The 27472-nt window shown below is 39.4% G+C and overlaps 1 protein-coding gene across 2 annotated transcripts in view; it reads left to right on the plus strand.

Annotated features, from left to right (window-relative positions):
* The window catches only part of LOC146492137 (fibroblast growth factor 14-like), a 74237-nt gene that overhangs the window by 39927 nt on the left and 6838 nt on the right, over positions 1-27472 (plus strand). For both annotated transcript variants that reach the window (XM_085150772.1, XM_085150773.1), the window contains exon 3: positions 6257-6360. In XM_085150772.1, coding sequence (XP_085006898.1) covers positions 6257-6360 — 104 coding nt within the window. The remainder of the gene's footprint in view (positions 1-6256; positions 6361-27472) is intronic.

The raw sequence follows: 27472 nt of genomic DNA on the forward strand, positions 1-27472 counted from the left end.
TCTTGAGCCACAAACAACATTCATGTAACAAGGTAGAAGCCGCAATCAGTTTTTGGCAGCGACTTTTATATAACCTTTATTTATGCAGTTTAAAAAAATCTCATTAACATTAAAAATGTATTTTGTCAGAGTAAGCTGGCCAAGAGGACAGCAGAAATGTCAGCAAATATGACAATAGTTCTGTAAAAATATTTTAAGTAGGGATAAAGGACCGGATTGGTTATAATGTAAGTACAATAACACAGAGTTGTAAAGATACTTGAAAAACTGATATTTTTTTAATTCTATATGTAACCCCTTTGTAAACCCTGTTCACCGAAGTCTATTTATGAACATACGTAAAGATATTACACATAAAAAATACACAGAAACATTGGAAATCAGTTTTTGGCAGACAATCACTTTTTGGCACAACACCGGCATTGGCTGGTCATCCAGAGAGATAAAATGAGTCAGAGCCTCTGTTATTTTAACTGCCTGTGGATTTTCTCTTGACATTTTTCATCGCTTTTCCAAAACCTGAGTTAAAGTTGGCTGTTCCGGTCCACACTGCTGACATTTTGTTTAGCCTAGCTACAGCAGCCTCCAGTTTCTCTCTTTTTTTTATCTGGAGCCGCCAGTCTCACTCGTCTAACCCTGTGCCTGTTTAGCGCGGGATGTCCCCCTAGTGGGCAATCTAAAAAACTACAACAGAAATGACAAGCCACCCTCTGATTAATGAAATAAGTTAATATCAGTTCATGGTATCGGTTAACTTTTACGAGTATGAGTACACACACATTTTACAGTATCGGCCCCGATACCCGATACCAGTATCGGTATCGGTGCATCCCTATATATAATATAATATGGCAACAAAAATAATTAAGTAAAATAATTAAGTGTGCCTTTACTGCTTCCATAGGAATTAAGAAGGTCAGTATCAGACAGGTGCTGCTAATCAAATGCACTTGGTTAACTGATCATCAGCAGGTGTGAGCACCTCTATAAAAGCAGAAGTTTGGGAAGTTTGCTGGTCTGTTGCATTCAGGTGTGTGTTTATACAATACCAAGATAGAAAGGGATCAGCAATGATCCCTTTCTATCAGTTGCTTTCTTAGAGAAACAACTGTTGCTGCCTGTCAGTCTGGGTGGGGTTATGAGGTCATTTCCAAACCATTTGAAGTTCATCATTCCACAGTGAGACCAGGTTGTTCAGTAACCTAGAAAACATTCAGCATAGCCGACAGTCTTCCCAAGAGTGGATGTCCTGGCAAATCCACCCCAAGGTCAGAGCATGCAATGCTCAGAGAAACTGCAAAAATCCCAAGAGCTACATCTCAGAGTCTACAGGCCTCAGTTAGCATGTTAAATGTTAAAGTTCATGACAGCACAATGAGAAAAATAGTGAACATGTAAGGATTGTTTGGAAGTGTTGCAGGAGAAAGCCTGTTCTCTCTAAAAAGATCATGGAAAGCATGGATTAGGTTTGCAAGATTACATCTGAACAAACCACAAGACTTCTGGAACAATGTGCTTTGGACAGACCAGACCAAAGTGGAGCTGTTTGGTCATGATGCACAGCACCACGTTTGGGGAAAACCAAATGCAGCACAAACACCTCATATAAACCGTCAAGCACAGTGGTAGCGTACTGATAATTTGGGCTTGTTTTGCAACCACAGGATTTGGGTGCCTTACAGTTATTTAGTTGACCATGAACGTCTCATGGTCAACTAAATAACTTTAAATAAATTTGATTTCTAGAATCAAATGTGAGGCCATCTGTCCTACAGCTAAAGCCCCAAATCGGATGATGCAATAGGACAATGATCACAAGCACAGCAGCAAATCTGCAACAGAAAAGAATCAAGGTTGACTTGATTATAAAGCTGTGGGATCTTAACAGAGCTGTTCATAAACAAATGCCTGCAAACCTCAAAGAACTGAAGCAATGTTGTAAAGAAGAGTGGACCAAAGGTCACAGAGGGAATGATTACGATTAAGTTGCTACTAAAGGTAGCTAGCTACTGAGTGGGTGTACTTTCCACACATTACTTCTGCATTTTGGCTTTTGTTAAATGAATAATGACAGGTATGTTTCAAATATGTTTTCAAATCATTTTAAGACTTGTTAAAGACCGTATGTTCTTTTTTATTATGTCCTGATATATAAAACCTTAAATTTAACAGAAGGTGTATTTTCTTTTTACCACGACTGTACAAACAGCCCAAATGTGTATTTCTGTTGTGGAAAACAGTGTCAAAGGTGGACAAGGCTTTTTCACAGTCTGCTCACAACAATATGTTACAAAGTTTGTTGCAGTTCTTATTCTACAGATTAGTAGCATGAGGTGTAATGCTATTTTTATGTAAGAAGTCTACACGAAACGGCTTTAACGTAATGGCCAGATTGCCAAAGAGTATTTTATTTGCTTTCTTACAACATCTGCTCATGGCAACTAAAACTACAGATGTGTTTGTTTTTCAGAATTTACATTATGTGGAAAAAGAGCTTCCTTTAAACTTTAGGTGGCGCGCAAATTATCGTGAATGCCACACATGCCTCAATGCATGAAAAAGCATCAATTTATTTATGTAAAACCTAATTAATTATCAAAAACACACATTAATTAAAAGTATCTCATGCATGTGCTGCTGCATAAACAATACAAGTAAATTGGAATTAGACTGAATACACATTCAGTGACATCCTCTCTGAGTTTTTCAGGCTTTCCAGGAACCGCAAACGTTTACATAATAAATAGTTTCTCATTCGTGATCGAACTAGCATTTTTAACACAATGATTAAACATTTTATTAAGATATGTAAGAAAAGCTCTCAGTTCATGTATGTTCACTTATCCTTCTTGGTGGCAAAACACCTTTTAACATTTAAGCATCATTTGGGTCATATAGAGGTCAGAGCCATTGCTAATAATTGGCCTCCTGGACAGACAGTTGCACACTCTTGACAGATGCATGTACGCAAGGCACGTCAACCAGTATCTACAGTAAATAAGAGAGAAATGAGAGGAGCGTTTTAAACCAAATATATTTCATAGCAGTGTAAAAACTACTGACTGTTTCTCAAGGCTGCCTGGGTATTTAGAGATGACGTGTCAATCTCTCGACCCTCATCTAATATGAAGGTTGGGGCACGTGTTTTTTTCCCCACTGTTAAAGAGGAGAGTCCATTGGGAAAGAGAGAAAAAAAGACAAGACAGGTATTCAATAAATATTTTACAGTAGTTATAAGTGGTTAAATAGAGGTTCCTCAGTTTGCAAGGGAATTAGTAACATGCTCTTCAGCTTTACAGTCACAGTGATCTGCACTCAACAGTTTTTAACTGGTGGCAATGAGTGAAGCTGCAGTCATGAAAGAAGCAATGAGACATTAACAGAGTGTTTATCATTGCTCCATTTGGGACATTTGACGTTTTCTTAGAGCTGACCAAATGTTCTGGGACAAGTGGCTGCTCTTAGAATTTATTTTATTTATTTTTTAAGGCTCACTTTATCGGACCCTTTTTGCCCAACCCAGCCCCCCGGGGGAGGAGCGGCAGATGGACAGCTTATTGATTGATGTAGCTTTGTTGTAATAGTCTGATGTACTGGGCTTAGAGAAAATCAAATGCTAATCAGCAATCACTGCGGTGTGCCAATCACTCATCCAAAGTGTCCTTTACACATTGGCCGAGCCGCCTGAGCTCTGCGGTCCGCCTGTTGCGGTAGTGTTCTACTTATTTACTATTATTATTATTTTAATTTCTTTTGCCAAATGTCCTCACATCTACAGTAATTTATTTATTTTTAACATTTCCACCACAACGAGTCTGCAGTAAGTAGATGAGACAAAGCTTGTTGCCAAGCTGCAATTTATTTATTTATTTATTTTTCATTTGTCTGGTCAGTAACATTTCCTGCTGCATTTAAAGGGACAGCTGTCCGCACCTCTGATCAGTTTCATGTCTTCATGTTAATGAAGGCTGTGCAGCACGATGGTGGTTGACTAACTGTGGGATCTATCGAGTCTGATTGCTCGCAGGTGTGCTTGGGCATATTTCCACTGTAAATGTTGGTTGAGAAATCAACAACTAAGCAACCTTGATTAATGAGGGCTCTGATATCCCAGGTGTAATCAGCCTTTGATTACAAAGAAAAGAGCACATCCGCTGTTGTGACCTTCATTTTAGGTCATGGTTGTTTTTTTTTATGCTTTTACGCGATAATGTGTGCACTCGTTTCCTTTCTAAAGGTCTCAGCTGTCGAAAAAAATACTCCAAATGTTAGTCAGCAAGTCTCTATACCTAAGGGTAAATACAGTATACGGTTGATGGATGCATATCACATCAATAGGTGTTCATTGCCTGACAGTCGTATAAAACTTTCAGCAGTTGACAGTGAACTCTGTGAATTATCCAGAGTATCTGGGACATTGTCGTAGGAAAAACACAGTTGCTGTTGGAGGCAGAAATCTCAGAGGTGGATGTTTCAAAGCTGGGCCTCAAACTCGCAACATGAAACGACGACATCTTTAAGCTTGAGCCGTGGGACGCGGCAGCTAATCAAAAGAGGAGTCACAAACGCCCGAGACAATTATACCGGCAGCGACAGAGGAAAGCATCCGCACAATAAGACAATAATGTAAAGTCTAGATCTGGATTCACAGAATGCAACAGAGAATGAAAAACCTAATAAAATGCTTTTTTTATCAGCTGGAGAGGTTCAGGTAGGTGAGAGGAAGCGAGGGAATGGACAACAGACTTCAAACTCTAATGAAACTTAGATATGTAAAATAGTATAGCTGAATAAAATCAAAGGTAGACATCATGAGTTAACAAAAATGCTGTGGATGTTAGGTTACAGCTAATCTAACACACGATTAGTTTACGTTGACCTGAGGAACCAAAGCTGTTTATTACATTGAAAATATTCTCCTCTGTGTACACAAAGAAAGAAGGATTCACCTTAAATCTCGCTTGATGCTGTTTGTGTGTCGGTGCTGTCAGCACGCAGATCACATGAGTTAAATGTGGCACCACTTTAGCCGACCTCAACGAGAGACAGAAGAATTTTAACAACCTTGAAAGGTCATAACCGCCGATGGGCGTGATTATTTTCATCTTTTCATATCCGAGGATCTAGATTAAAAAACTATATCAGAATGGAAATCGTGAGCATATTGTCGGTGATTTTTCATACCCTGCCTTTGTCTTTGCGGGTTTATTTTAAAATTGAAAGATTTGCTGCTTGTGATTGTTTAACTGAAGTGACACTCAAGGCCTGATTGGGTTATTTGCTCCGTTTTTGCATCAATTTAATTTTAATCCTGATTCTCTCGCATGCAGAATCCATTACTGTCTTACTGATGTTTGTAAAGCAGTTTTGGTAAAATTGAAGTCACTCTCATAGAGCTAAGAACATAATTAGAAAGCACAGTGATAATGGAGAGCCACAAAAATGGCATAGGTTATTTCTTCTTCTTGTAAACTGCCTAAATGAATTCCTTAGTTGACCCCTCAAAGAGTAAATAATCTCATCTACTGATACTCAGGTTTAAATTTCTGTGTATATGTTGAGTTATAATTCTAGATTATTTATCTATTATTCAGTTTAAGAAAAGAAAACAAGATAAAAGATGCTACGTGATTGCAGGAAGTGAACAAAACCACCGGTGACGCTAGCCCCGGGGCTACAAGGGTGCAACCAGCCGTCTGTTTCTTTACCGTCACTGATGGCCGTTCTATTTAAATAACACTGACCGATGGAGCTGAGAGGTGGACTGTGCCTCTGGAAAAACGAGAAGTGGCTCATATTAAAATGTCACAGAGTCCTTGGTTAAGATATCCTTATGTCCTCCACCTGATCTTTATTTTTCTGGTGTTCAGATTCAGATTGAACAAACATTTTTTACTGTCCTGCAACGCTTTTAAGAAGACTTTGGTCACAAAGTCTTTTATATGTTAAGCCGAACAATGGATGATTTTTTTGCTACACAAATAATATTTCTTATCCAGTTATATTAAATATGTTAATAGACACCTATGAGCACTGGTGTTGGGATAGAAGAAAAGAAATTCGTCTCTCTTCTGTAAAATTCAGAATTTAAAAGCCCTGCAAGCAGCCCCACGAGACCGTGGAGGCTGCTTCACCCTTCACCAGCTGACCAAACCAACTGAGCAGTTCTGGGAGCACTGCATTTCAACGAGAGACACACAACAAGTGTGCAGGAAGCGCAAACACATGAACTGAGTTTTTCTCCTTTTGTCTTCAGCTCTGTTTAACTTAATTCCTGTGGGTCTGAGAGTCGTGGCCATCCAATCAGTTAAGACCGGTCTCTACATCGCAATGAACGGAGAGGGTCACCTTTACTCCTCGGTGAGTGCACACACACACACACACACACACACACACACAGACACAACAAGAAATGCTTTGTTTCAGCTTTTTTAATGCGTGCGGCACAGCACAGGGAGCTTTAACCGATTACAACTGGTATTACGGCGCTTTCCTGTTTTTTGTGCAATGCTCAGGAGAAATTGTTTAGCTTACTTACGGATCTGAATTTATCAATGACAACTTGTATGATTTTAATTATTGAGAACTGGACATATTATTGCTTTGAAAAAAGTCAGAAGGCTTTGCTTTGTCTGCAGGGAAACTGTGAGCTGAGAGATTAGTCTGTTAACTTTAGCTCCGATTAAAGTGGTAAATTACTTTGCTTGAATCTGGTCAAAAATAGTTTGGGAAATAAGCAGAGATAAGAGTTTTTAAGGTGTTATTTCATTATTTATTCAAACTTCACATATTTATTTGACATTTGAATAATAAAATGTAAAAAAAAATGGTCACTTTCACCTTAATCGTTTAATTTGGTGGGAAAAAAATCTGTTTAAAAAGAAAACAAGTAAATATTACAGTGTTTTTTCCTCTTGGCAAGCAAATAGTAAGAAACAACAGGAAAAATTAATATTTTTCAAGGAAGGTAACACAGGGTTATTACGTTTACTGTGCATGGATTGGTTAAACTTGTGATTTCTTTTGTCATTTTTGCTTAAATGGCTCATCAGTTATCAAAATGAGGGCCTATTATTTCTGTGAATTACCTAATGGGCTCCTTGACTAATTTCCAGAATAACATTTGGATCTAGTGACACTCTTTAAAAGAGCCAGATGAATCACCGTCCGGCTAATGTGACAGATATTTTAAAACATATATCATCACCTTCCACACTGACGTTATATTGTGTGGAAGAAACATGAGGGGATTTTTTTGTACAGCCCTGCTTAGTTACCAGGTGTAGGGACTGTTTGGACTGTATCCAGGGACCTTGGTCTTGATGTGGAGTTTTTGGCTCGAAGGACACATGAGCTTATGCCGTGGTTAGGCGTCCGTTATCCATCTGTCCGTGTCAACGAGAATCACTACGCCTCCTAGAGTTTTATCGGTCGTGCACACAGTGATCAACCAATGCGTCTCGACTCAAATTGTGCTCAAGGTCAAGGTCAAGTTTGTCATTTTACAGGCACTTTTCCATTTTCACAAGATTCACTTTTCCTCCTAGAGTATTAGTCATATTTTACTTTCACACAACAACCATCTCATGGGTCCTTACCCGAACTGAGGTCAAGCTCAAGGTCATATTTGCTGTTTTAGCTTCTGTTTTAACAGCATAACTTTCTTGCACAATAGTTAGAGTTTCACCAAATTCTCACACTTGATGTACTGAACAATAGTCAGTTGAAACCATTTAGCAAAGATTCTCAGTGTCTGCATGCACATAAGTACAATTGAGCTTCATGAAAATACTAAACAAAGCTTTAAATATCACTTTGCACACGTGTTGAATCCCACATATCCTGTTAGATGGTGATGAGCATGATCTTATTGGTCATGATTGTAGAGGGAGTGGTCTTATTGGTTGCCTCCCACATTAGAAGGGATGGTTGGAGGGCCTCCCTATTACCATAACCTAACATCAGTATTGGGACCAGTGCTCTGAAATGCTTATACATTCATGTATTTTCATGCTTATTATGGCTACAATGTTAAAACACTTTCCTTTGACCTGAATTTGAGTGTTTATGAGCCCCATTGACTTAATAAAGGACTTTTGATTCTCATTAGCTTGTGCAGTACTTTTCACTTCTGTTCTGCACTTCACACATTACAAAAACCTGTGAATTGTGATAGATTGTGAGCTGTGTGAGCCACTACGTCACAGATCTTCTGTATTCTGCTCTGTGTGATGATTAAAAATTAGATGCAAAGATCACTAATCCAGCATGTGTTGGGGAACTTTACTGAAATCTGGCTTTAAAATATGAAAATAAAAAAACATACGCTGTTGTTCTATAAAGCTGGCAATGAACTGCAGCTGATTAATTCTTAAAATCAATTAAAAAATAAACTGGAAGGCTCGTCAGAGTTTTGATTGAGAGACGAATACTGAGTCAGAGCCAGCGGTTCATAATAGCACAAAAAGCTTTTTTCATGTCAGAAGATAATGTGAAAGACCCATTTTTTAGGTTTTGTGGGACAGAAGATTGGAGACAGTTTCATTAGATAGAAAGAGAGAGATGAAAAGAGAGATAAATTGCTTTGAATAGATGCCAGTGAAGCATATTAGCCTGATTACAGACGAGTATGCGTTCAGTCGGTCTTTTATTATTTGATAATCGTTAGATTCTGTGTCCTTTCCAGAAGCATCTGCTTCCTGAACATAAAAAATTCAGACAATGAAAAAAAGAAAGAAAGAAAAATCTGAAAACCTTGTCGAATAATTGAAATAAGAAAGAGACATGGAGAACAATAAGAAAGACATGACAGGGAGACGGCAGAAGAGGTGAAGAGCAAGTGGAGCGGAGCAGGATGGAGGGGACGTGAGGTAGAAGAGTGGCGGCGTGAAGATGTTTGAGCAGAATATGAATTATTTCCATGCTGACTCTTCAGAGAAAGTTCAACCTCTTCCACTGACGTCCCCTCTTCTGACATCACCCCTGCTTCCTCTCCTTCATTTCTTTTTTTGGTTGGAGATGACAGGGGCTGAGGAGGAGGGGAAAGGAGGTGACGGGAGAAGGAGAGAAGTAAGGAGAGGTGATGGAGAAAGAGAGAGAGAGGGAGGGAGGAGACGGGGGAATAGAAATGGATGGCGGCGGAGAGGAGAGGCAGAGACAAGAGAGATGAAAGGAGGGAAATGAAAGGGAGAGGTGAGAGGAAAAAGGGTGAGGCCAGTACATGACAGAAAAAAATGAAAGGAGGAGAGGGGAGAAGAAAGAATAGACTTGGATGTGAGGCAGAAGAAAAGAAAGTGGAGAGAAAGTAGGGCAAGGACAATGAGGAAAAGATCAAGAGGATGGAGGAAAAGGGCTGCAGACAGAAAATAAGAAAGGAGGGAAGGTGACACAGAAGAGGTGAAAATGAAGAGCATGTAAAAGGACGAGACAGTCAAGGAAAAATGGGAAAGGGACGAGAGTAAAAGTCGTAAAAAATGACAGAAGGAGGTGGAGAGAGGAGATGAATGCAAGAAAGACAAGAGAAAATAGAAATATATGATGTAAATGTGAGGAAACGACATTGATTAAATAAGAAAGAAATCTGGAAATGAAGGAGAAAAGGGTAAAACAGAGGAAAAGACTGAAGGGAGGGGACTGCAGACAAAATGAAATGAGGTAAAATGTTGTGGAGCTAGACGTGCAAAACACAAATGAAAAATGTATGGAGAAAAGGGGAGAGGATGGAGAGGGAGGAGGCGAAATGTTTAGGAAGAAGGGGGAAAAGGACGAGAGGAAAAAGTTGTAAAAAAAAAAAGAAGAAAGGAGCAAAAACAAGCCTGTGGACAAAAGGGGATAATCGGGAAGAGAAAGAACGGAGATCTGTGCTGCTCTGCTGGGCTTTCTCAGCCTGTCGCTGAAAGTCACAGATGCATGAGGACTTCCTGTAAATAATTGAAGAGGGGGAGTCCCCCCCTACATATACACACTCACACTCAGCATAAATCCCCTCTAAAGCTGCATAGAGGGAAAGTGAGCATGTTTGATCATTTTCCAGCTCTGTGACTGATGTGCAGACAGCTACAAGATAACAAATATATAAATTATATACAGCAGGATGGGTTTATTGTGATGTCAGCACTGCTTGATGCTTAATTGGTTGCTGCAAAGGTCCTGGCTGTTGGAGTGGCTCGCACTGGTAGTGTGAACCAACCTGTAGAAATACTCATTAAATGTTATAAGGGTGCCATCACAGTTCGTTTTATCCTGCTCTGGACATGAGCAGCGATGTTTAGCTTTATGTATTTGGTAATTGGTTGTTTCAGGTTCGCACTAACCAAAGAGCTTTATTTTGGACACAGTTTGGTTTATCTTTCATCCCTCTTGGCTACATAGGAATTGGACTCCAGTGCCTGCAACTTCAACAAGACATGGTGCACTTGTTAGCAGTCTGTTCTGTAACGACTACAAGATAGACCAGCAGTCCAAAGCATTTTGCACTTGGAAGGACTTTTACATTACAGCGTGTTTGCTAGCAGGCGTAAAAACATTATCTTGTAGCCGCAGTTGTGTGAAAATGTAAGCAACCCTTTCAAACAGTGCCTGCAGAAAAAGGTGATATATTTCAAGAACACCACAAGGAAAATCAGCTTTTTCTACCATATATTAATTAAAGGTTTTTTTTAAGACAGATATCAATACTTGGTGATTTTCTTTCCAACACACAAAACATAAACAGATTTTATCAATTTAATATCAATCTATTGTCACAACTTGTGGGTTACCCCCTTACTCTCTGACAAACCCTGCTCAGGTCAGTCGGTTGTTTTTGTTGATAACATGGTTGAAGGGTGCTTCTCCCTGCTCTTTGTTACGTTTTACATTTTAATTTATCATCTGTTATAAATGCCAACACTGATATACCAGCAATTAGCTAATATCAGCAGGGCCAATATATACATCTTTGACATAAGACTTATGTGCTTCCTAAATTCCTTTTTTTCAAGGATGCCTTCTTGTTTCTTCCATATAAAGCCTGTATTAAATACTCCACAACAATTAAATGTTTAACTATGAGCTATTCAGTAACCGTCCAGTTTTTTTTAGACATTTCTTAGGAGAATTGTTGATTCTCTTAGGCTACGTCCACACGTACCCGGGTATTTTTGAAAACGCAGATTTTTCTATGCGTTTGCACCTTTCATCCACACGTAAACGGCGTTTTCGGTTACTGAAAACGGAGATTTTAAAAACTCCGGCCAGGGTGGATATTTTTGAAAACTCTGTTTTTGCATTTATGTGTGGACGAGAAAAACGGAGAAAATGCAGCGTCAAAGGTGTGCGCCTTTATTGACGTCACACTGTGCGCCACGTTATTGTTTCGGTGAAATGAATTTCTACAACAATATTACTGTTACTTGTTCTCTCTGCAGTGTTTAAATGCTTACATATACACACACAGTTACTGTCCCTCCACACATACGACTCGGTTCTGCTTCTATGCCCCATCTTTGTTTACTATTTCCCACCAAGGCTTCTAGACTTCTGACTTGGCCAACATTTCTACACGGTTAGGAATATATCGCCACCTGTTGCTTTGGCATGTTCCTAGCAGCGTTTTCCTTCATTTCTGCCTTTACATGTGGATGGGATTATTTTTTAAAACAAAAACGGAAAATCTCCGTTTTCAAAAATACCCGTGTACGTGTGGACGTGGCCTTAAGGTCGTTATCTTGTTACAAGGACCACCTCTAGTTCAACTTCAGTTTTTAGACAGATGGCCACACATTACCTCTTTAATATGATAGAAAGTCCACAGCTGTGGTAATGGCTGGGATCTGGTCAGTCCACAATAAAGCAAAGCAAAAGTGAAGTCTAACATTTCCAACACCACGCTTGACAAGTGGTAAAAGAGTCTTCTCTTAACAAAGCTGTCTTTGGTCTCTGCCAAACATCGGTATGGTTACTGTGAACACAGCAAATAATGTGCCCAGTACACATTATTTCAAAAGTTCTTTGATGTTTGTAGGGCTGTCAAAAAAGAAAGATAGTCAGATACTAATTGATACTAAAAACTGTCGCTTTAGATCCGGGGTGTCGAACTCCAGGCCTCGAGGGCTGGATTCCTGCAGGCTTTAGATCTCACCCTGGGTCAACACACCTGAATCAAATGATTAGTTCATTACCAGGTTTCTGGAGAACTTTAAGACATGTTGAGGAGGTCATTCAGCAATTTGGATCAGCTGTGTTGGATCAAGGACACACCTAAAACCTGCAGGACACCGGCCCTCGAGGCCTGGAGTTTGACACATGTGATTTAGATACTTACCAGCAAACAGAACTGATACCAACAGAGCCGTCTTTGCTTCTTCCAGTCAACACAACCTCATACAGCATTGCTGCAAACAGACACACCTGACCTCACTAACAGCTGAACCCAAACACGAATAGCTAACTTTTTTAATGTTAGTAGGTGACATTCACAACACTAAACAAGATCGTGGCTCAAGAGTTGGGAGTTCGCCTTGTAATCGGAAGGTTGCCGGTTCGAGCCCCGGCTTGGACAGTCTCAGTCGTTGTGTCCTTGGGCAAGACACTTCACCAGTTGCCTACTGGTGGTGGTCAGAGGGCCCGGTGGCGCCAGTGTCCGACAGCCTCACCTTTGTCAGTGCGCCCCAGGGTGGCTGTGGCTACAATGTAGCTTGCCACACACCAGTGCGTGAATGGGTGGATGACTGGTTGTGTAAAGATGGATGACTGGTTGTGTAAAGAGCTTTGGGGTCCTTAGGGACTAGTAAAGCGCTATACAAATAAAGGCCATTTACTAAACAACACTTTATGAGGAATTCTAAGAGGTCAGTAAATCTCCTATTTCAATGACATTGAAGTATTAAACTGTTATCACAAACATCAGCCTGTCACACGTGTTAACATTAGCCATTTCACTATAAGCAATTATTCCACAATCATATCGGCCATCTCTTAAGGTATCATTAAAGTAACGGCAGTGGCTAATAATAAAACAGTAATGTTAATGTTGAAGCTTGGTAGCAAACTATCATTGAACTTTTATCTGTATTTTCCTATCGATAAAGACCCACACCACCCACTGCCAAAGTACAAAGACATTTTCTGTAATTTAATGAAAAGGTTATATACTAAATTCATAATTACAGAACAGTGGGAGCAATGATCTATCAGAACGTTGTCTGTAACACACATTTAATCATATAGTTTCACTGGACTGACCCACTTATCATCAAGTGGGCTGAATGTGGCTCACGTCATCCCTGCGCTCGACCTTTGCATAGTTTTTTTTCTTTTTAGAAAATGTTAGCTTTGCTTACCTAACATTTTTGCTATCTCTATTCTGATTGTAGAATTTACATAAATTGAATAGAAAATTGATTTGATTCATGTGCGCTAAGAGGCCTAACAGTTCTTAGATCTTTCCAGTGGTGACACATCAGTAGCACGCAGAACACCAGACCCCAGATGAAACAGGCTTCAGATGACGGTCATTAAGGAGGATCTAATCTCTGGCACCTAATATAAAACTCCTGATTCTGATTTTGTAAATCTGAAGGTTACGTAAATATAACCTTTTACATGTTTTCATGTGACAGAATGCCAAGAAAATAAAATATTTGCTTGTCTAAATAGATTGAAAAGGCCACAGTTTCTACAGGATGTGTTTCTTTTTGAGTATATTTAAACATTTCTAGCCTCTTATCCGATATAGTTTAAATAACATTTATTTTGTGACCCATTAAGCATCAGTGTGTGTGCGCAGTGTGATGGACTAAACTAAACAGGAGTCCAGTTCAGGTTCTTGCAGATGGAAAAATAATTCCATCGATCTCAACTTTCATATTCGGAATTAAAATTGCCAGAACGAGTCACACGACTTCACAGCCTACATTATGCATTCAAATCCCTGAATAAATGTGTCTCATTTGTCACTGAAAACAAGGAAAGGGACATTTTTGAAGAAATGTGAAGTAATGTAATCAATTTTAACACATTTTCTTCTGACGTGTCATCACTCACAGTTCTCAATTGTAAATGAAACTGAATTTTCTTCTCCAAATCTCAAAAAATATGAGAGGTAAAATGTAATAATGTGCATTTCGGGGTTGCGTGTTTTTTTTTTTTACTCTTTAAATGTCAAAAAAGACAAAATAAAAAAAGGAAACATTTCTTTTTCCCAAATTGCTTTCAGTATCCAAGCTGTGTATGTTGATTACATCATCCTCAGACATTTACATTATTCCTGGTATAGTGCGTTTTCTTTGCAGCTTCTTCCTGGGTGTATGCTGCTCTCCTCTTGGTGTGTTTTTTATCCTCTTATTGCAAATTGTTAATGATATGCTGCAAACTTAGTTATACATGGTGGCTCTTATTAATCCCAGATAACCATCATCTGGCGGCTGTGTGGTTGTGCACGTATGTGTGGTTTGTGTGTGGGTTTGGGAGTGCGTGCGCTCAGCTAACAGATGGCACAGTGTGCAATGAGCTGCTATGTGATAATTATGGAGCATGCTGGGGGAAGTGGAAAAAAAGTGCTGATGAGTTTGGGACTGTGTGTGTTTGCGTGTGAATGAGGACGAGAGTGGTAAAAGGGTGCGCAGAAGGGTGAATATTCCACGCATCGGTATGTTGTGTGCGCGCGGACGTATCAGGGGTGTTGGGTAGGTGTAGGTGTGAAGATGTCGGCTGAGAGGTGAAAGAGGAAATTGAGTTTTTGCCTTGTTTTTTCTTTTTTCTTTTTGCAAAATCATTGCACATTTCCTGCATCTCACCGCTGTTACCGCCACACTGTGTTCTTCTACCGCTGCTGTATATGGATGAGAAAAAACACAGGCAATATTACATTAGGGATGGCTTTGAACGTTATTTCCTGTTGATAATACCTGTTGTGACAAACAGCAAACAAAACAGAAACATTTTTCAAAGGTGAATATTTTCATACATTTTGCCAACAGGCCTGTAAGGAGGTTTTGTAGACATGGTAAGTTAATCACTTTATATACATTTTCCAGCCATTTTATTAGTTACACCTTGATAGGGTCAGGTTGAACCCCCTTTTTTATCTTCAAGCTGCTTTAATTCTTTGTTGCATATATTCAACAATGTCCAGGAAAATTTTGCTCGGTGTTGGCATGACATGATCACACGTTGCTGGAGATTCGTCAACTGGATCCCAAAGGTGCTCTGTTGGATTGATCTGGTGACTGTGGAGACCATTTGAGTACACCAAACTCATCATCAGAGTAGACAAAGTTTTTCTAAAGTTTTTTGGTGCAGTTTTGGTTAGCTCTTGTGAATTGTACCTTCAGTTCCTGTTCTTAGCTGACAAGACTGATACCCAGTGTGGTCTTCTGCTGCTTTACCCCATGTCAAAAGCAGTCTGGCCATTTTCCTCTGACCTCTGGCACCTCTTCTCAATTCTGACGGTCGGTTTGAACTTAAACAGAATCTCTTAACCACGCCTACAAGCCTAAATGCACTGTGTTGTTGCCATGTGATTGGCTGACTAGGTATTTGCATTAACAAACAGATGTATTTAATAAAGGGCCTCTGTATGCTAGGTTTGTGTAGGTGTTGGCATTAGGGTGTGTCTTGACAACTGTCCCTGAAAGCTCCTTTTTTCTCCCTTTTTTTCAATTTGTGTTTTGCTGACTGTCCACCATCGAAGATTAGAAATGCAAATGTAGTCCTTCATGCAGTGAAGTCTCAGTGAATCGACCTTAGAGCCCTCGTCTGCTTGTTTGGGAGTCCCCTGTGAGCTTACACACCATCTTGTTGCTACTCTTCCATCTTTGTCTTTATACACCCCTCTTATTTTTTCAGTCACCTTTCTGTCCAGGTATCACTAGATGATAGAAACATATTGGCGTACCAATATATAATGTACCTTAAAAGAAAAGGACAATGGTATTTAATGAAACTGTTTAAAAAAATAGATGATTAGGAGCATTTTTAAACAAAAACACAGAAACAAAATACTGAAACTAGCCTAATATAACATAAATAATAATAAAATACTTATATAAATTAGTAAATTAAATAAGGGACTAGTAAGGTAGAAATTATACAAAAGAGAAAGTACAATCAATAGAAAATAGAAAAAGGTCAACTAAAGTAAAAGAGCTCAGTGAATAAAAATGTAAATGTAATACATTAAGGCGGACTGATTTTGGGAGAGGCCATTTGTTTGGCTTTGAATAGCGTCAGTTTCCAAGTATAAAAGCCATTAATGCCCCAATAAAATCATTCACTTTTTACAACAGAGGCATTCTGCTATTATATACACAACCATTGTAATATGTGATACATGTTTCTCAGATCCATATCACACGATATTCAGTATACATACTAATTCTAAACATTATATACTATAGCTAATGGTCATCATACACAGCAGTTCATGACAAGTTTATTATAGTTAAAACTAAAACTCGATGTGAGAAAGCATTTTAGTTTACCAAAATAAAAATGAACTGAAACTGAAACATTTGTCATCACACCTTACCTGATGAGGCATTAACAGACACGTTTATTAGTCATGAAACATTAAAAGTTATGTTTTTATTCCAGCAGCTGTATTGATTTTCCTATATCTTACCTCTGCGATATACCCTCCACACAGTAATACTAAAAGAGACTAAAAAAATATATTGAAACAAAAAAAAAGATAATAATAAAGTATAATAACTGTTATTTGTAATAAGGAAACTGCACCATATATAAAATAAGTGCACAGCTGGAATACAGTCAGCGTGCTACTTTAAAAATTAAACTCCAAAAAACTAATCTTTCACTCTCTTTTTAGTTTATCAAAAGTTTTGTATACGTGCAATTTATAAAACTGCCATTTGAGATTCCTAAGCTGACTAATAACATATAATTATAAAGATTATAGCATTTAACAAAAGTAGCATTACATGATAAAATATAGTTATGTAGGGAAGAAAAACAAATTAAAAAAAGTAGCCCTGTAAAAAATAAAATAAAGTAAAATCAGGAACACAGTAATTGTGGTTAACTGATGGGTTTTGACATTTCAGATGTGGAGAAGGAGAGGCTCCCGATGCATAGGAGAGAAGTCTAAAAAAGGCTTTCTCTAATGGTCTCCAAGCTGAAAAGGAAAAAGGACGGATTCCTGGTGTCACAGGAGCAAAGATTTCAGACGTGTGTAGAGATAAAGAGATCAGGGAAGTAGTGAGGGGCAAGTCTGTGAAGGAAGAGCCTGTGTTTAATGTGTTTAATGCAAAAGACTTTAAATCAGCAGCTTTAGTTCCAGCTTTAGTTGCAGAGATGAATCTTGTATTATTTCACGGAGCTGTAAGTAATGATTATTTCATTATTGATCAATATTTTTTTAAAGGTTGTTTGCAAAATAATTGGATATGCTCAGAAAGGCATAGAATATTTATTATTTAAAAGCATAAAAAGATCATATCATTCTTTTGCTTGAAACTAAAACAGTGAGGGTTGTCGTCGTGTTCTGACGCTGGGGTTTGGTGATGTTGAACTTTTGGTGCTTTTTTATTTCTTGAATCTCGTGTGCTCTTGATTTCGTTGTTGTTCTAATGATGGTGAGTTTTTGTGATTTTTGTGAAATTATTTAGCTGTGTTGTCATTTGAGAATCACGTTTGAGTCTTTTGGTTTAGTGTTTGTGTGGTTTCTGGTTATTTGCTGTTTTGGTAAAGAGCTTTCTTGTGTGCCTTGTTTCAGCTTTGACCTAATATATGTCTGCTGGTCTACATTTGTGTTGACAGGCCTATATTATGACAAGTCAACCAAAGAAAATCTGAAATTGTCTCTACTCTCTATTAATCAATTGCTTTTTGACGATGACCTCTCTCAATCTCACATAAGCTTAAGTCTTCTTTTTTTTTCAGCTGTAAATGGCTTTGCAGGTAGCCTGCCTTTCCCACTGCCAAAAGTAATGACTTAATCCTTAACTCCATTGATGTGGTGCTTTCACAGACTATTGTCCGACCAATGACAGGCAGGTCAATTGAAAGCAACCAGTCGATCTGGAGAGCATAGCTGTCGACAAGAAAGTCAATCAGGTATGAAAATAGTTGGTTACTAATTGTGTGACGGATCTATCGGGTAATTATTTGTCTCAGCACACTGTTAAAAGAGTTCTTTTCCATCCGTATCTGCAATGTGGATATTTTTTCCCTTCTCTGCACAGCTCTGCAACATGTTTCAGAACAAGATGTTTTAGCAAACACCAGGGGTGTGTGTGCTTTGTATGTACGTTCATGTCTGTGTATCTGACACACGCTTGTGTACGTAGGCGTGTGCTTCCATTCAAAACGCAGTTGGTACAGCACTCAGACAGAGTGAGTCCTGTGATGTCTACATCCAGAGAGAGATGAGAAGGAAGAGGAGTGGCAGAGAGAATAAATGTTAGCCATGTGAGTCATGACACACGCACAGATTTTCTGGTAACTAGAGAATAAATTAGTTACTGTGGAGCCGTGGAGCCTCTTCAAAGACACCACTCTGTGAATCGTGACATTGAAGTACCACAGGACAGGCTTCACACTCTAATAGCAGGTTTGAACGTTTATAGAAACATACTGTCCACGGCTGATGTTTCAGAAAGGAGTGATATGCAGTACTTGTGGCAGTTTTTCAACATTTCTCCAGTGAATCTGCACCTTTTTGCAGAAACTCACATCACTAAAATGGAGGCATAGAGAAATCTAAAGAAACTCAAAACACCCCTGGGTCAAGGACAAGAAATATTTTTTATCAGCTTGGAGACAATTTTGCAGACCACGTTCAACATGTGTGAATTAGATTCTGAGAAAAGGGATAGTTCTGTGATGAGGGATCCTAAGGTTGATTAGACTTTGGTCAAATGAAGTTGACCCAAACAACCAAACAAGAAAACATCAACAGCCAAAGCCACATGTTGCATTTCAGTATAATTCAATTCAATTAAGTTTTATTTATATAGCTCCAAATGACAACAAGGTAAGGTCCCTACAAGGACCCTACAATAATAATCCCAACAATCAGATGACCCCTATGAGCAAACACTTGGCAACTGTGGGAAGGAAGAACTCCCTTTTAACAGGAAGAAACCTTTGGCTGAACCAGGCTTTGGGAGATATGTTATTTTAAAGTATTTTACTTTGTCAAAATGAACAAGGTGAAATGGTTTATTTATGCCTTAAAGACTAATGTACAAAAAAATATGAAATGACTCTTCATTAAATTACCTAAAATTTGTACACGAGCAACCCATCATGGATTGCTCAGTCTCCAAATGCAGCGATTAAAAGTCACATTTTGCTCGGTGTCTAAATGTTCAAATTTGAGCTTTATACAAGTGATGTTACTTATACAAGCACTGCCTTACAACTAAAACATACTGCTGGAAATGCTGTCTGTAGAAGATCCCACAGAGTTTGCTAAGAGGGTCTCAAGAGAGCAAGAGTGTTCAGAGGCTTTACCTGACGAGCACCTGTAGGGTATGAGAGATCAGCGCAGAGTACTCCTTATCTTTGTAAGCTCATTAAAGCACTTGTTGACCTCATAAGAATTACAAGTAAGCCTGCTTACCAGTTTGAGTTGTGTTTTCATATTTATTCAAAGATTCAACACTGCCAGAGTTGCAGCTTCAGAAATAAGGCTAAAATATTTCTCTCACCCCATAGGAGTATGTTTAAGGGCCATATTAATTTAAAGGAGTGCACAAATAGAATTATAGTCAGATATATTCATGCCTTGATGGTGTGCTTTCCTTACTGGCTTTGGTTGAAGCAGCTGTCTCGCTTTAAATCTGTGTTATTTTGTCTGAGTTATATGCAGCTTTAGTCCTGTCTGAGTTTGCACTTGGTCATCTGGTGCCAGACCAGAGGTGAACATGCAAAGTAAAGAATGAAAAGTGCCATTTACTGTGACTGCAGTTGTTAGGCTTAGTGAAACCAGATAACCAATGATTCTCATTTCCGGTTCCATATATTTTTTCTTCCAGACACCAGAGAGCTCAGTGGTAGAAAATCCTGATTTATCCTATGCTAGGCCTGGGCCTTGGTCTAGCCTAGAGATAGGCATCTCCAGGCCTCGAGTGCCGGTGTCCTGCAGGTTTTAGATGTGTCCTTGATCCAACACAGCTGATCCAAATTGCTAAATGACCTCCTCAACATGTCTTTAAGTTCTCCAGAGGCCTCGTAATGAACTAATCATTTGATTCAGGTGCGTTGACCCAGGGTGAGATCTAAAACCTGCAGGACACCGGCACTCGAGGCCTGGAGTTGCCCACCACTGGTCTAGCCTCTCAGGTATCTCAGTCATCCTGGTCATCGTAGTCTAAGGAGCTTGGAAAGAAAAGCAACTGGACTTCTTTAAGTTTCCTTGAAGACATTTCACCTCTCATCTGAGAAGCTTCTTTAGTTCTAAGAGCAATTGGTGGAGAGATTTTAAGCCCCATGAGAGTGTCCCATAAAGCTTGGGATCCCTTCCCAGATGCCTTAACACCTACTCACAACCTGGGCTATTTGACCTCAGTCAATTACATGATAGGGTGGGGCTAGGTTTCCCAATGGGTTCACCTGAAACATTGATTAGGGAAACCTTGGCTGATTGGGACCCACAACCCTTTTCACACCTTGGCTCGTGTGATTAAGTAGAGGATCAATAGGGGGCGCATGACCCTCTTGTGGACACTCCCATAGGGCTTAAATCTGGGACTCCATCAATTGCTCTTAGAACTGAAGAAGCTTCTCAGATGAGAGGTGAAACGACTTCAAGGAAACTTAAAGAAGTCCAGATGCTTTTCTTTCCAAGCTCCCTAAACCTTCTCTCCCTTTAAGGCCATCCTACCTTTTTTCTGATTGGCTATAACTTCCAAATAGAAGGTTTAAAGAGAAGGTGTGTGGGGCTTCTTGCCTCATAGCCATACCTGTGTCCCTGAGATGACCTCATTAGCGATATCTGCTGTTGCTGACATCATGCAGGGTCAAGACTAGAATCTGTCTGAAATGGAGCATTTGCAGCAGGCCCAAGCATGGGCTTTTGGATCCCATTACTGTTACAATTGACCTTATTTTCAGTAAGAGGGCCACATTCAGTGTGATGGGGCCATATTCAATATGAACATCAACCATTGTAATAATATAAATATGACAGAAGAGAAGGAAAGGAATATTTAGTCCTCCCTAACAGGAGCCTGTGCTGTGGTTGTTGCTGCGCCTCTAACACACCTGATCCAATTAAGAGCCACACATTTTCATCACAGAGTAATTGGATCAGGTGTGCGGATCTGAAGTGGTTGAGGAACACTGTGGTGTTGCTGACATGCTGAGAGCAACGCTGTGATCTGAATCAGATTTATGCTGTAATTCAGTATGCCTGGGCTGGAGGACATCCTTTCAAGTCTCTTTCCCAAGCACACTCCTCGCTCTTTTGTTTCCTTATGCCAACACTTTTCTTTCCACTCCTCCTCTTCCTCCTTCTCTGTGGGCTTCTTTTCTTTAGGATGATTTGTTTACCCACAATTCCCGTGGGTAATTAGCTCTGTGATAATAACTGGTGTTGGAAACAAACACACCCACTCACTGAGCAGTGCACACAAACAGACACACAAACACACGCGCATTGGGATGAAAAACAACTTTCTTGAGCTAAGTCGCATTAAGTCTCGTTACAAGGAGAGCAAATTCACGTTAAAGAAGGGGCAACAAATACGAGCAATGTGTCTCAGCATTTGGTAATTAATAAAACTGTACAATTTTTATGATGTTTGAACCGAATTAAATGACCGTAATGTTGGGTGTTAATCACTGCCATTAACTTACTTGGTGTCTCGATAATATAATATTATGATCATTTTGTGGTGGTTGATTCGATTTTACACCGGCAGCAATTAAATAGAGTTAGTGATTTTTTTTTTGTTATAATGAAAAACATGACACTAGGCTATTAAATTAAAAATAATAATAATAAAAACAACTTGATTAAGTAGACATTTAACGAGGACGTTTGGAAGCTTGTTTCCGCCACAGAAAAAAGTTGCCATCCATAACCTAAAATTCGGAGTAAGGTATTTAAAATTTTGAGTTAATCAGTCAAAATTTCGAGGTAGCAACTCGAAATTTTGAGTTAGCTCTTCCAATCAGGAATATCTGTGCAGGTATGTTAATTCCTTGTTATTGGAAGCATTAGATGCCAGCTGTCCAACAATTTGGCATCATTTGCTAGAAGGCATTCAAAGCTGAAGAACCTGGTGTTGATTAAGTCATGTTTGTTATACACTGGTAGCTCACTCATGCTGATGATACTACCTGATTTTGAGCATGCATGCATCTGTGCCATCTGCTTCTGGGTAACAAGGAAACAACCTGATTGGCAGAGCTCATTTGGAATTCAACTTATCAACTCAAAATTTCGAGTTGAGGATGTCATAAGAAAATGATAACCGGAATAAGGTGGGAAATTTTAACTTTTATCTGAAAAGGATCTTTGTGTGAATCATAATATCTTAGATCTTGGTACTGGCATTTACAACAACCACTAAGTGAAAATGAAAAGAGCAAAATAAGACAAGAGAGAAACACCCTTCAACCATGTTATCTGTGATGTCATTGCATAGTTTGTCCACAAGAGGGCACTCTGCAGCTTCCCTATTCACCACCTGTAATATGAATGCCAGAAACGCAACAAGAAGCTGATCTGAGCAGAGCTGGGCCGAGCGTTAATGAGTAAATACATAACAACACAAAACATACGGCAGAAAATTCTGGTTATGTTTTGTTTTTCTGAAAGAAAAAATATCGTCCGATATATCAGAATATCAGATTTTTAAATTCAGAAACATTGGAATCAGTCTTAAAAACCCTATATTTTTATATTTGGCTGTAATTTGTGTTTACATTCTCTAGTTAAATTAATTTCGATCGACGACAGAACGGTTTGGCTCGTCTCCATACTGATCCATCCCTCTTAACTTGCTTACTCAGTCTTTAGTCTTTTAGCCCACAGTCCAGGACAAGCAACTCATGAAGCCTGTGAGTCATGTAGCAGGTGCCACAGCCACAGGTCTGCACTCTTTGTCTTCTTTTAACCTGTGTTTGATTCGGCTCCCGTCAGCAGTACATGTTCCTCATTCTACCAAATCAATAGATTATAGGCTTTGGTAAAATGCAGTAATTACTTACAGTGGTGTATCGCTGCCCGTGTTTCTACTGGAAAGTTCCCAGTGGCCAGCAGTCAAGCTGTGGCAGCATTATGAGCTAGGTGCCAAGCTCTGTTATTAGTGCAGCCTTACGCTGAGCCAAGACTTTAGACTGCTTCTCTCTCTCTCTCGGTCTGATTTTGAATTCCTTATTTTTTAGGTCTTTAATGGATGAGGGACAAAGTGCTGCCTGTATCAATTTAGTCTGTTTTTGAGCAGCATGTTTAACATGTTAATGGGCTCTTCTCTCTCTGATTATGGCTGGCCTGAAAAGCGGCGTCTGTTCAGTCTAGCATGCGTGTGTGTGCGTGCTATTCAAAAAAGATAACAGTGTGCATGCATGTGTGCAGTGTGTGTGTGTGTGTGTGTGCGCTTTCTCTAAATCTCTGCAGAGCGCAGAGAAATGACAGCGTTAAAAAAAAAAAGGAGAGCGATGGGAGAAATACAAAGATAAGAAAAGGGAGCGAGAGTAAAAGAGAGAGAATCCCCTGCTGTTTTTCCAATCAGGAGGCGTCGTCCTCCTCACTTGGTGATTTATTCTCTCTCCCCTCTTCTTCATGTCCCAATTTCCAACCTCCCCTCCACCCCACCCCACCCTTCCATTCATTCTTTCTCCCTGTCTTTCTTTCTGCGGGCAGCCCGTGAACATAGCTGTTTAGAAATGACGACAGAAGCACGTTCGGGGCGGGCCGCGCTGTTAACATGACTCACCTGTAAGGCTGTGAGATTTTCACATGAAGTCTTTCTTCTACTTCACTTCTTTTCTTTTTTTGTCTTCTGAAATCATACTGGACCAAATATTGCTGCTGCAGACCATCAGACGTCAAAGATCTTTTATTTTAAAAGCAGCATTAAATGATGTATGACCTTACTGACCGACATTAATAAGTGTCTGGCACCGCTCCTTGCGCGCCCCGCCAAAGATCACCCTACTTAACAAATGAATAATTAATACAGGGTGCAGGTCAAGACTACATATATATATTATTAAGTTGGTGTTTTGCAAGAATCACAAATAGTCATCTCTGCGGAGATGCTCTTTATTTGAAAGGAAGCCATCTGATTTGCTGCGCGGGGTTTGTGTGCTGAAGGGGTGTCACTGAGATTGCCAATAAATAGAGCATTCATTCATTATAATCTGCCTTGTTTCGTCACCAGCCAATCATGTAGTCACATTTCACATCCCAGCAAGCCCTCCTGCACCTCCCTCCATTCATCCCCTAGAGCCACAAGTGTGTGTTTTGCATTGGCGGCATCTCCCGGCCGTACCTTTAAAACCATATCACTTTAAATGTCTTCCTATGTTAGCGTGAGTGGATGTTGCAGAGCACCAAATGCATCATATTGTTACTGTGTTAAATTACCAATGCAAGTGTTTCTCTCTCGCTAGTGCAGCTCTCCCCTCAGACACACACAGACATACACCCACCCACCCGCTGACCCCTCCCTCTCAGCGCTGGTTGGTTGCCACGGCTACCGTGTCGCCACTCTTCCTCATGTTGCTATGAGACTCGGACCGACAGACCTGAGCTGAATGACAATGTGTCTGTGGCTCTGGCAAGAGGCCCACAACAACCAATAAGAGACAGTCTAGACAAACACTTCCTAATCTGGGGTCTGGGGACCTCCGGGGTGATTGTTTGGGTTTGCAGGAGCCTTTGCAGCCAAACGAGCTGCAGTTTATTAACGCTTTAGTATTATTTTTATTAAATTATTACTCTAGCAACATTTTGTAAATTATTGCGTGATTGATATCTGTGCTTGATTAAGACAGGAGTGCGCTTGTTGAACGAGGAGGAATCAAAATGAATGCTTGGATTAAAATTTGACAGTAAAACAGAGGTAGTTAGAGCTATCGTAGTCAATATATATCAATATATAGTCTACGACAGTGGGCTGCTGACCATGAAAAAAGCTCCTCACATAATCAGAAGAATTTCACCAAAGCTTTTCAGCCTCCTTTAGCTCACTGTTTTGGTTTTTAGACCCCCAGTCACTCCATTTCCAGCCACACAGACACAAGTCATCTCCCTGTCTCGGTATGTATATTAATATGCAATCTTGGTTTTCTAATCATCTCTCATGCTTTGATATAATGACTGAAAATCACTCTAATTTCCCCACAAGGGCTATCGAAGTTTAATCTTATTCACAGAGTAAAAAGACATAACAGATAAAGTGAAAACCGTTTTGGGAGCTTCTTCTTTGCTTCTTCCGCATTTGAACCTCAGAACTATAGAAACTCCCAACCATTATTCAATTAACTGATCGGCTTTAAAAAACAGCAGATTAAAGAACAGCCGTCGAGTTATTCTATTAATTTATCACGAGAAAATGCAAAATGTTCTCCCATTCCTGTTAACCCTACAGTTTTAATCAAAAATGGACTGATAATGAGATTAATCATTAAGTGCAGCCCTAAGGGGAAAGCGCGCTCTCCATAAATGATTTCATGCTGGTTTGGTTTGATATTACTTTTATTTCTACCCCAAACATAGATTTGATTTGCCAAAGGCGAGTCGTTCCACCGTCATATACATGATTTTACAAACTAACAAACTACATAATACAACAAAGAAGAAAAGTACTTGTGTTGCTAATCCTCTAATAAAGCAAAAATAAGGGAATGAAGAAATAAATGCAAGAAACATATTGCTTTTATATCAGCTATGATATCAAAATCAGTTCTGTAGTATGTACAGGACATACACAGTGGTTTCAAAGTCCAGGTTAAAACAGAGAGCTATGAGATTATGGGTAAAGAAAAAAGAAATATCAAGAATATGCATTTCACAGGATATATGATCCCTTTAAAGCCTGAGCCAAGAGATAATCGCCTGAAAATTCATATTTTCTGAAAATGGAGTTTTTATTGAGCCTTCTGACAAATTCAGAAAGCTAAATAAATAAATATTAATTTGCATGTATGAGTTTTAATTAATGAGGTTCATAAATGTTATGTTATTGTGATAAACATGTTAGAATATCAAGTAAAAGATCCGAGTAGAAATTATACATCACTAAAATTGTTGTATCTGAAGTACCATTGTTACCAGTGCTTATTTGTTATGGTGCATTAATTTTGTGATGGCTAAATGTTCAAATACAGTGGGATGAAGACTTTAAAAAGGCAAATCTTTTATGTGTGGCTTTTTTCCTGCCTGGTTTAAATGGGAGTAAAAGAAACTGTTATTTGAAGGACTGATGTAATTTCAGAGTTGATAACAAATATATATATGAAGCACTTTGGTTCAACAAGCTGAGCCTCCTGATATGTCATCTGCAATTATTCTATGAGTCTCTTTAGTGCTTTTGTCATGCCTCCGTCCATTCACCCCCAATAGGTAACAGCAGATGGCCCCGCCCCTCCCTGAGCCTGGTTCTGCCGGAGGTTTGTAACTGTGAAAAAGGGAGTTTGTCCTTCCCACTGTTGCCAAGTGTTTGCTCATAGGGGTCATCTGATGGTTGGGTTTTTCTCTGTATTATTGTACCTTGCAATATAAAGCGTCTTGAGGCGATTGTTGTTGTGATTTGGTGCTATAAAAATAAAACGGAATTGAATTGAGTCTGAAAACCCCCAGAAAAGAGTAACGTTTTATCCCAGCCTGGCTTTTATTCGTACTCGGCAGCGCAAGCGCACACCGGGGAGAGACAATTTTTCTCCCCGTAAGAATAACACCTTGTCTCTATGCTGAAATATGCTCCGCTGGAGGCGCCCGCATCCATGGAAAAGAGTTTTGACACATAACAGCAGAGCTGATGTGGGTGGGGAGGTGAGATCTTTGGGGCTTTGTGTTTAGTTTGCTGTCGGTGCACATAGCCAGAGCGTCAGGGGAGAACGAGAATGACACAGGTTAGAGCAGTACATCATTCAGGCGGTGCTGTGCTTCTGCTCTTTGTCTGCGGCTGGTCAATATCGGGTTTTTCTTTCTTTGGTTGTTCCTTTTTTTTCCTACAGAATCTGTTGCAAGAAAATAACGCCAGATCAAGCATAAGCAGTGAGTCGAAAAGGGACAATTTGTGAGGAAGTGAGACTTTACAGATAATAAACTTTATTAAAGTCTCACGCAGACAGTAGCAGCCAATATACAGTGCAAAGTAGTATCTATACATAAAGCACACATAATAGAAAACCGTATTAAGCTTGAAATGAGAGAACAAGACAGTTAAACCATAGAAATGCAGGCAGTTTAACATTTATTGCAATTTTATTGGAATTTACTGCTCTAAAGTTTTCACATTTGCCCACATTCACAACAATCTACACAGAGACATCTCGGTAGACTCTCATT

Source organism: Neolamprologus multifasciatus, chromosome 23, assembly GCF_963576455.1.
Source record: "Neolamprologus multifasciatus chromosome 23, fNeoMul1.2, whole genome shotgun sequence".
In the NCBI taxonomy this organism is placed as follows: Eukaryota; Metazoa; Chordata; class Actinopteri; order Cichliformes; family Cichlidae; genus Neolamprologus; species Neolamprologus multifasciatus.